The 11,613-nt window shown below is 45.0% G+C and overlaps 1 protein-coding gene across 1 annotated transcript in view; it reads right to left on the minus strand.

The window, feature by feature from the left end:
- RASA1 (RAS p21 protein activator 1) overlaps positions 1 to 10,789 on the minus strand; it is a 62,380-nt gene extending 51,591 nt beyond the window's left edge. Inside the window, exon 1 of the mRNA XM_082302036.1 lies at positions 10,299 to 10,789. Within this exon, the coding sequence (XP_082158162.1) occupies positions 10,299 to 10,687 (389 nt within the window). The 5' untranslated portion in view covers positions 10,688 to 10,789. The remainder of the gene's footprint in view (positions 1 to 10,298) is intronic.
- Between the last annotated feature and the right edge of the window lie 824 nt (positions 10,790 to 11,613).

Here is an 11,613-nt window from a genome sequence, read left to right on the forward strand (position 1 = left end):
TGGCGCCCATCGTGATTGCCAAACCCCCCGAGCACCTACAGTCTGGCGCACAACGTGACTGAAGGCCCGGTTCAGCTTTTTCCATCTGTGGGAGACTTCTCCATGGACGGTAACTAAAAGACCAGTTATAGCCACCTAGAACGTGTCATGAGCACGGCATACCATTGCTGCGCATCGTAAAAGCCGGAGCTCTATAATTCTGCCAAGGCAGCCCTCGAGCACGGGGATTACCTGGAGCTCTTGGAGGGAATTGCCTGGCAGTCCTCGAGCACAGGCGGCCACTGCTGCGCAGCGGCTACCTGGAGCTCTTTGAGGAAGTTTGCCGTGGCACCCCTCGAGCACGGACACGCTGCTAAGCAGTGCCGACCGGAGCTCTAGGGAGGGACCCTGCCGCGCGCCCTGAGCACAGGCGAGTAGTGCTCAGCACCGCCCGCACTGGAGCTCTTAGTGTGGACCCACCCGTGAGGTCCTGAGCACGGAAAGCCGTCGCCAAGCGACGCCTAAAACCGGAGCTCTGAGAAAGGACCCAAAAGCAGCGTCCTGAGCGCCGAGTGGAGTGCCTGGCCAGCCCCCCACAACGGACCTCTGAGTAAGGACACTGCTCCTACGACATCATCTAAGTGAGTATCATAGTGGTCTGATAATGGGACAAACGCACTCTGCCCATGACAGAGATCTCTATAAGCAACTTAAGCATTTACTAAGCTCTGGTTCAAGACAATTACCTAAACAGGAGCTAAAAAACCTCTTAGAATGGACTCTGATTAATTTCCCAAATGCTGACCGTTCAGCAGTCTACACCAGAGACTTCTGGGACTCAGTGGGAATCAAATTATTTAATGCCATATCACGCTGGGACAAGAGTACCACAGAACTCATCCCGGCTTGTGCAGCGTTAATGGAACTATTCGCCGCGCCCCCCCCCACCGCCGCGCAGCTCCGCCCCGCCTCCTCGCCCGCCGCCGCCTCGATCGGCCGTGCCAGAGTCACAGAGCGAGTCCCCCGCGGCCCCCCCGCCTCCTCGCCCGCCGCCACCGAGATCAGCTGCGCCACTCCCGAGCTCGGCCGTGCCATCACCGCCCCCGCCAAGCCCCATTCCCGCACCGCAGCCGCCCCCGCCGGGGTCCCCCGACACCGTGCAGCCGTATCCCTCCGCCGCCCAGCCGTATCCCTCCGCGCAGCACAGCCTCGCCTCAGAAGCCGCGAGCAGGGAGGGAACGGATGGGAATGATGCAGCTCCAGTGGCAGGGGAGACGGAGAGCCCCTCTGCCGGACCTGATGCTTTAAATCTAACACAGGTTAACTCTGAAAAGCAGCCAGATTTGTTTGCAATGAGCCCCAGAGTCCCGCCAGCAAACGGCGGAGATCTTGCAACCCATAAAGAGAAAACGAGAGTTCTGAGAGTTTGTCAGCGCTACCTTCTGAATCAAAAAATCCTCCAAAGTGCTCAGATTATGCTCAATTAACAGATTGGCATGAAATAAGACTCCAAATCTATAAAGATGAAAGTCTTAGTTTATTAGCTAAGCCTGTGATAGCTAGCCAACAGCCTAACAGTCCTAAAACGTGGGCTCCCATCCCCACTCTTGAAATTAAAGAACTAAAAAGGGCTGTAAGATACAGTGGCATTTGCTCACCGTATCTTAAACTGCTGAAAAGTACCCTAAAAGGAGCACATCAAACTTTAAAACGCATTTTAAATCAACAGAAAGGGGGAAAAGCCCAGGCTACACCTCAAAGAAGGTTGAATAAAGCCTTGTATGTTTTTAATTTCTTGAACAGCTCTGCAGAAGAGCCTGATCCCCCCATTTTCAGATATTTCTTGAACAATAAAAAAGCAAAACTGAAAAAACACCCCCCAGTTTTAATTAAGATTCTAGAATCAGGAAAAATAGAAAGACCATACAATCTCATAATGTGGGGAAAGGGATTTGCATGTCTCTCCACAGGTGAAGGAACCAAGTGGATTCCAGCAAAGAAGGTGAAGCTGTACCACGCATCAAAGCCTGCTGTCGGTTCCACTTCAGCCAGTGACCCCGCGAGTGGGAGCCGAGAAGCCATCACCCAAATGTGAACTAGGCAGAACCACTGAGAGAAGATCATCTGCCAGAAACAGCTCAAGAAAAGAATGGAGTTCTAGTATTATTTGTGTAGATGCATGTTATTTTTTACCTTTTGTTTTTGTTTTTGCAGTGAAGCTTTACCTGTAAATCAACCAAAGACAAATGTTTGGGTTGCTTTAGCCAAATCTGCAGGCTCTGATACCATCTGTCTGTCTGACACAAGCCCTGACAAACCTTTCTCAACTTACAGAGTGCCTTTCCCAGAAGGTTTTAGTACAGTTACAAAACCTAAGGGACCTAGCTAACCAAATTACAACAGATAACCTGTCTTGGCTAGACAGTTTGTTTAATGGTTGGAGCTTTGCACCCTGGCTAAGGGAACTCTGTAAAATAGGCTTGATTATTCTAGTAGTAATAATTATAGTTTTAGTAGCAGTACCTTGTATACTTCAGTGTGTGCAAAAAATGACGAGTAGGACTGTGTCTAATATCTTAGTTGTTCATCGGAACGGGGGAGATGTTGGGGAAGATGAAACAGGAAAGCCTTATAAATATGATTGCCTGACAAAAGATTTTGGGAATATGAAAACTATAAGCAACATCGAAATGAAAGCCACCTTTGAGATACCAAGTCTTAGTTACTGAACAACTGGAAAACAATGGTATGGCCGACTGAAGGTAATCCCCTCTTGATTGAACAATACCCTCTGCTTGCAGGCAGGTCCAAGGGTCAGAGCAGACCCTACTAGCTCAGCAGAAGGGGTCCAAAGAGTAGTTTTTAGAAGTTAAGATGTAACACTCTATGGTAATATAAGAACTCTTACAGGCTGTATGTAAATGCTATAGGATTTGTATCTTGTATTAGATTGGTTAGTGACAATTAGAATATTCAGTACAGAAGATGATTTATTGTATTGTAACCAGGACTTCAGACACTCTTACTATACACTCTCTTAATACACTCTCTTACTATACACACTCTCTTACTATACACACTCTCTTACTATACACACTCTCTTACTATACACTCTTACTACTACTTCCACTCTCTCTCTTTGCTTACCCGCTTACTCTCTTGCTCTCTTGGGCCTGCTCAGAGCTGCAGCTGCAGCTCTAAGCAGTGCCCCTGTACCCACGCCCTTTGCAATAAACCGCATGTTCCAAGATCTGACTACAGAGATCTCTCATCACTGTCCCGACCGTCCGAACCCGCACCGAGCACCCCCCAGACAGAGTTCCCGCACCATAACACACTGTGTACATCAAGTGTCCTGGAAAACGCAATACTCCATTCCCAAAATATGACTGGAGCTTTGAAATTAATCTAGCAACACCGGATACATTAATTCATACATGTGAGTAATTATAATAAAAACATACCCTAGTCGGAAAAGCTAGATATTTGCAGCAAATAATTAAATATTTAAAAGTCACTGTTAGCTACTTTAGAAAAACCTTTTAAAGGCAAACTCCTGACCTTTCACCAGAGAAATTAAGTTATGTATCTACATAGAAAGTAATTAAATATTCTTTCTGCCAACCTAAAAATTCCTTGTGCTTTCATTACAAATCTGCCCTTTTAGCTACTGTCATGACTTTATTCCCAACTAATTACAGTAAGTTTTCAGCAAATTGGTCCTGTAATGTGGATCCTCACCTATAAATAGTATCTCTATACATATAGATAAAATCACTTGAGTTGAGGTGACCACTGGGGATCATCTAGTTCAACCTTGCCCCCCTCCTGCCCCCAGCTCAGATAGGATCAGCTACATCTGGTTGCTCAGGGCTGTGTTCCATTGGGTCAGGAATATCTTCAATGATGGAGACTTCATGACTATTCTGAGCAATCATTGTCATTGTTTGATCACCTTCACCATAAAAAAAACCAAACAAAACAACAAATAAACAAAAATATTACACATACATAAATACATGTTGTATTTAAATGGAAATTCAAGTTTTACCATTTGTCTCCATTGCCTCTTGCCCTGTCACCTCACACCACTGAGGTCAGTCTACTACTCTCATCTCAATCCTTCCCATAAGAACTTTATACTCATGTTTAAGACCCACTCAAGCTTCCTCTTCTCCAGGATCAACAGTACCAGCTCCCTCTGCCTCTCTTTATGTGACAGATGATCCAGTCCCTTCATCACCTTGATGGCCTTGCACAGACCTCCCTCAAGTAACTCCACGTCTGTCTTGAACTGGCAAGGCCAGCACTGAATACCCTAGATGAGTCTCACCAGTGCTGAGCAGAGTGGAACGATCATCCCCCTCAAGCTGCTGGCAACACTCCTCTCAGTGACGCCCAAGATACTGTCAGCCCTCTTCACCACACAGGCACGCTTCTGGCTTTGTTCACATCCTCACGCCCGCATCCTTCTCTGCAGAGCTACTTTCCACCTGTTTAGCCCCACCACATGCTTGGGGTTACTACTCCACAGTGCCAGAGCTTTGTATTTCCTTTTTTTAACTACACAAGATCTCCTGCAGCCCAATTCTCCAGCCTGTCCACATCACTTTGGATGTTAGCACAGCTACCTGGTGTTTTCAGCTACTCCTCTCCCAGTTTTGCATTATCTGTGAACTTGCTAAGGGTGCATGCACTCTGTCCAAGCATCCAGATCACAGTACTGGCCCCTGGTGGTACCCTAGGGAATACCACCAGTGACTTGCCTCTATCTGGACTCTGAGCTGCTGATTATGCTCTGTTACCAGTCACTCAACCAGTTTTCAATGTACATCATGCCCCTTTACCTAACCTGTACACTGTCAGTTTGTCTGTAAGGAGACTATGGGAGACAGGGCCCAAAGCCTTACTAAAGTTACAGTAAACTCTCTCCCTTTCTCCCCAAGTCAATGACTGTATCACAGAAGGCTCTTAGGTTGGTCAAGCACAATTCTCCCCTTATAAATCCATGCTGATTACTCCTCACCACCTTCAGCACTAAACATGATTTAAAGACAGATTCATTTAATAACAGAAACTTTTTTCTGCTCTATTACTATCCAGAGTGATAGACCAGCTATTTTACACAAAAAACTACTGAAGACTACCTTCAGTCTTTAAATAGCATATAAAAGTCTATAAAGCAGGTCAAGTATATAAACTCTGTCAAGCACTGGTAACATGTTACTGGTACTGACCATACTCTGGAGGGGCACTGAGGAATCAACCCTGCAATACTTCTGTGCAGCACAAATACTTAGTTTAAACAAGATGCCTTCTCCTCCCTTCTACTGTGCCTACCAGCAAGACATATAACAAGATGCTTGTTTTGTTTGGGAGAAAGATATGAAAGAAACTGAAAACTGCTACAGGAGTCTTAAGAATTTATGCCTGAATCAAAATATGGAGTGCTATACTTAGGAGACCTAAGCCCTAACTAGAAAATTTGTGTTCCTCTTCCCTCCACAAGCACTAAACACTTAGATAAAAAAAGGGTGAAAAAATACAGCATGATATTACACTTCTTAATGGGGTAGGCTAGTAGATGAACTGCCAAAGTCACACACTGATATTCTGGGAGTCAATCTATGACACAAAATAAAAACTAAATAAAGAGCAGATCAAGAGACTCTAGTTGCTGTTTAAACGACATTATCTGATGTTAACTAGAAATACTGACTTAATTACTGAAAAGTCCTCCTCAAACTTCTAGCTTCAAATGCTGTCCCACTTCTGGTTTTATTTTTCTGAAGTTTTCATTTACCTATGTAACTAACTCAGTTTACTTACTGCTTCACTTCCTGTAGCAGGTAGGTATGATGTTGTTCTGCTGTGCTTAACCACTCATTTAATACAGTACTTCTAACACCACACATCCAGCCAGAAGTGGCCTGGAGTACATTACCCACCAACTTAGAAAAATAAGGTGTTCTCTTCCACACACAACAGGAACTGAAGAACATATTCATTATCTAAAAAAGAAAATATTAAATGCTAACTACATTAACTGCCATACACTAAACCTCATACACTAAAATCTATTAACATCACATTTCATTTTTTTTTAAACAGTACCTAACTGAACACACCAACATTATTTCCTCCCAGTTTCCAGTGCAATAGATTCATTCATTAGTCTGGAAAAGGGTCTTCTGCCATTATTCAGAAAAAAATTCCTTTTCCTGAGTTGCTGTAACAAATACCTCAGAACTCTCAACTTGCCACCTTCAGCGCTCACATGAAGATACCAGAACTTCACTCTATGATCAGGCAGAAAAATGTTCTACTTTAACACAATCCATTCTTACCTAATATTCCTCTACCTGTCTTTATCTTCAGTGCTTTTTCTTGTTATTATGTTGCCTCAACAAGCATCAAGAATGACTGTAAGAATATAGCTGCTTTGGGCAAGATTTGTTTTAGCCAGACAGTATTTTGATGCCCTACTTCATTTTGTGTGGTTCATCATTTTCAGATTTCAACTGATTTCCATTTCAAACTGATAACCACTGCTCAAAAAGCACCACACGAAAATGCCAGTTTTGCTGCAATACTGGAACTGCTCCGGCCACATTAATGCAACACTAGGATATAAAATAATTTTGTCAACTAAGATTTTAAATCAAATACATAACTGAATCAGCATTCATTCATTAAATCCAAGGGCATTTCCTTACACTATTTGAGCCTCTGCCACTCAGCTCTACAAATGGGACAGAAAGCAAGGGGAAAAATGACCTAAACAAACACAGAGTTGCCTACTTTATTCCCTAGTACCCTGTGCCTCCCACCTAGCACTAAGCTGCAACATAAACACACCACTGCTGTGCTCCAGAAGAATGAAAACCCTCCCACAAACTGAATAGACAAGCCTCAAGTTAGTTTCACTCCAGATCAAAGATTTTAAAAATCAACCCTACTGGGGGATTTTGAGTTTGTGAATAAAGAGAAGGTGTTACACGCTAATATCCTCCCACTGCTTGAATATTAAAGAATACGCACTAAGACATATTCCCCAAACCTCCTTGAACAAGCTATATTTACAACACCCTGATGGGAAATGCAGAACCTGCATCTGCTTAATTTCCCGTCTCTTCATATTAGTTACTGTGAAAGCCACAATGTCAGCTTTACAGTATTTAAAAGCATACTCATGTTTTAAAAAGCAATTGTAACATCTTTACAGCCTAAAACTTGGAAGACTAGGAAGTCATATTTTGCATGGTTTGTGTTTTGTTTGCTCTGGGTTTGTCTTCTTAACTCGTAAAACAAGCTCAGAGAAGAAGTGATAAAGTTGTGTCTAAGTTTATGCAGAATGTTTTATTTTATACTTAGAAGTCTAATCTAAGATTGGAGCTTGAACCTGGACAAACCAGCAGCAACATTTACCAGATACTTCTCTCTGGAGAGAGGGTAACCACTCAGGAAATCCTACAATGCAATGCATGTCCATGGGAAGGCAAACAAACCTAGTGAATTGTCACTATTATAAAAGAAATAACACATGTGAATTCTTATAGAGGAGAACAGTAATTTTGTATTATGGCAAGGCCAGGAGCGAAGAATACTCTCAAATCTCACATGTACACATCAGATATTGTAAGCAATTAAGACTGACAAAGCCATGTGACAGAACTGTGGAATTATCGATCAAGCCACCATGCATTCCTCCTATAAAAACTGAATGAATAAGGAGAAAGTGGGACAGGGTGGAGCTGGCAATCATATTTAAACAAATGGAACAGCAATCCTGTAATCACATCCAACTGGAGAAATTTAATACAAGTTTAAACTGAAACATCCATTACTCTTCTCAAAGACTCATATTGGAGCTTCCCGTATATATGATGACAGATTAATACTGATCTCTGGTTTTAGTAATAAATCAATAGTTCAACCCTAGAGAAGCAGATGGTATAACTACAAAGAAAGAGCATTTCCAAAATAAAACAGCAGTACTGAAAAGACAGGATTTACTACTGACATATGCCAATTTTATGACTTAAATGAGAATGATAAAAACTGATGCTGCATAGCAAAAATAAGAGATTAAAGACCGGGAAAAAAGCTTCTAAATCATCAGCCAACTTAAATATTTTATGGAAAAGTCCCACACCAAGGATAAAAATTAAAAAGAAAAGGCTTAAGTATTTGGAAGTACAAACTTCTGATCAATTTCTAAATGTATTTTACTTCTTGTCTGCTCCAGTATTACATTCTTCAACAGAACATTTAACTACAAAACTATGCCCTGGTCCTGTATAAGGTAAGTAGCATTCTCAGCCAAAACAACATCAGGGCTGAAGTCTTCCCCTAGCCTGTACTCCTTGCCAGAAACCTAACATCCTTTTCTAAAAGTTAACCATGCTGCTTGCACATGGTTACAGTATTGCACAAGACAATGTTTTGACTGCAAAATCCACTCAGAATTGTAGATGTGGTAACAACTAATTTAGTTTTAAAAACTGATTACTCATAAATAATTGCCCCGCTTTCCAAAAATACTGCAAATAAGCTGATTTTTGGCTTTTTCCTCAGTTCTCTGAGGAACTTAGGTCTGACAGAAGCACTCTGAACTTTTCAGAGAGAAAAACGAGAAAAGCAAAATCCTGTACCTCCTGTGCGTGGCACGCAATCCTGAAGAAGTAACTTTGCTTTTTATGCGCTTCTGTTTCCCAGACTTCTTTCAAAACTGCCTAATCCTATTTCCAACTCACTAGGAACTTCTACAAGTTTAAGACTATTCAAACACTGTCTTCAGAACACAAGGCCTCAATGTTTACAAACTTTCACACAAAGTCTAGAAACCAAAAGATTAAAGGACTCCTAGGAATCCTGTCAAGGTTAGAGAGACTAATTTAAAAAGAAATCCCATAATGTTACAATCTTATGTCCCACTTAAAATGACAACGGCTCCTGAAATCCTCAAAGTATGTAATGCAGATCTTAACTCTGTCAGTCAAATTACGACAGAATATAAGGAAAGAACTCAAAATTCACGTAGATTTTTAGGTTAACTTTCTGACCTATCCATATATCTCTCTTTAAATACAACTGTATGTTGCTCCTTAAATTATCCACTATACTTACCAGAACGTCAGGAACAACATATTTATATAAATTATATTAATGAAAAAATTTAGGGCTCTGAAACAATTTCATTTTGGAGAGAATATGAGAAGGATATGGAAGAAAAGGTTTATTTTCTAATACACACCTTGGAAGTGCTTTGCATAAACCTGCAGATTTTCTACAATAAAATCCAAAGGTTGTGTTTACAGTACTTACTAATTACATGGACTCTATATAACATTATCTGATCTTGTATTTCACACAACATAAACATAGAAATTAGTCTGCCTCTAGTGCAAGATTATTTCTATTACCAGCACTGCAAGAATGCAAATTAACCTAATATATGGACAAGCACCATAAAACCTAACTATAAGTTTACAATTTATTCCAAATGTCTCCTCTATCCAAGCATAATCTAAATGAAAACAACTTTAAATTGGCTGAGCAGCAAGGCAGTTAAAACATTTATAAAAATATCCCTCTGTAAAAGCTTTTAAAATTAGAAATTATTTTAATTCATTTTACATCTATGGTTCAAGACTGTCTGAATTTTTCAGAAGATCAAACATGTGGGCATTACTTTGGCTATGTTTCTATAAAAAATGGAAGAAATAAGTTACCTTTTTTTTTTTCCCCAGCAGAAAGCAATGCAATATAAAATGATGATGTGGTATAAGAAGTATTTTATGGTACAGATAGGATTTTTTGAGAAATTAAGTTTATGGCTCTACTGAGAAGGCGCTATCAGTCACTGGAAAAGTCTCCCCAACAGGTAGTTTACACCACAGCCGGAATAGCTCACTCTTCCTGGCAGCCTGCAGTATTGCTATGAAAACTTGCAAAAAACTAACTTAAGCGCCTTTTTCCCATGAGCTGATCCCACTCAGTACCAGAGGATCAGCTGCCGGTGAAGGGGAAGGAGCCCGACCTCCTTTCTGCCGCCGCTCACCCTCCCGGGTTGCGGCGGGCTGCCCTCCGCAGCCCCCGGGCAGTGTCCCGGTGAAGCAGCCTTCCTGCTGGAACGGAACCGGAGGGACGGAAGGCGGTGGGGGGGGGAGGGGGTGCGGGAAGGGGGGGGGGACGACGCAGAACTTCTGCGAGACTTCAGCCGAGTTTGACACACACTTTCCCCGCCTAGAGGTGGGGGCCCAGCGGCGCGGCACCCACTCCCCACAAGGACTGGGGCGGGGGCGGTGGGTACTCACTGGTTGGTGGGGGGCGCGTTGAGTGGAATGGCCACTTCCTCTTCCTCGTACTCCGGCCCGTCCAGAGAGTCCCCCTCGTCCACTGTCCCCAGCCCCCCGGCCAACGGGGGCGGCGGCGGCGGCGGCGGCAGCGGGGGGAAACCGGAATCGGCAGCCCCAGCCGCCGCCGGAGGGGCGGGCCCCGCGCCCAGTTCCAGCAGCCCCAGAACCGAGCACAAAGCCGGCCCCCCTGGGGGACCGCCGCCGACCATGAAGGGGCCTTGCGGCCCCGGCGCCCTACCGCGGCACACGGTAGGGCAGTGCCCCAGCTCCCCGGCGGCGGCGGCTCCCGCCGTCCCAGCCCCAGTACCCGAGCTGCCCTCCTCACTCGCGGCCTCGGCCGCCATCATGTTGAGCCTCGCCCCCCTCCGCCGGCCGCCTCACGGCGCGGAGGAGGTGACAAAGGGACTCCGGCCCCCCGCCCCCACCCCGCCCCGCCCCGGCAGGCAAGCGGAGCCGGGACGCGGCCGAAACTTCCTGGCGGAAAAGGGCCGGGAACAATGCCCGGCTGGGCGGGGGCTAGCCCGATCCGCAGGGCCCCGTTCGGCTGCCTCGGCCTGCGGCCGCCCCAGGGAAGCGCCGCCCGCCCGCCCGGGGAGCTCGGCGCCTGCGCGGCGCCTCTGCGCGTGCGCGGGCGGCGGGGCCCCGGGGCTCCGGCCGGGGTGTGCGGGACGGTGGGTGTGGAGAGGTGCGGCCGTGCGGGCCAGGGAAGCAAAGAGCTTGTTCCGCGGCCGAGGATCTGCGAACGCGCGGGACTGCGGAAGGATTCACCATTTCAACTCAACATGAGCACTGCAACCCTCTGTAACCCGTATGACCCAGCGCCAGATCCGGACGCCTCTTGAACACCTCCAGGGATGATGACTCCACTATCTCCCTGGGCAACCTGTTCCAATGCCTGACCACCCTAACAGTGAAGAAACGTGATGATCCTTTTAGGTGCCTTCCAGCTCAGCTTATTCTGTGTAATCTGAATCTCCCCCGTCTCAGTTGGAGGCCATCTTCCCTGGTCCTGCCACTGCAGGTACAGTAGAAGCGACCAGTCCCCACCTCACTACATCCTCCCTTCAGGTACTGATAGAACAAGTGGATATGGTTTTGTCAATGGAGGATTAGACAGGCTATTAGGAAAAGAATTTTCACTGAAAGGGTGGTCAAGCACTGGAACAGGCTCCCAGGGCAGCGGTGGACTTACCATCCCTGGAAGTGTTCAAAAACTATATGGATGTGGTACTTGAGTATTATGGTATCCCGCAGCTGTATAGAGGAGAGGAGA

Source organism: Coloeus monedula, assembly GCF_965178545.1.
Source record: "Coloeus monedula genome assembly, chromosome: Z".
NCBI classification, from domain to species: domain Eukaryota; kingdom Metazoa; phylum Chordata; class Aves; order Passeriformes; family Corvidae; genus Coloeus; species Coloeus monedula.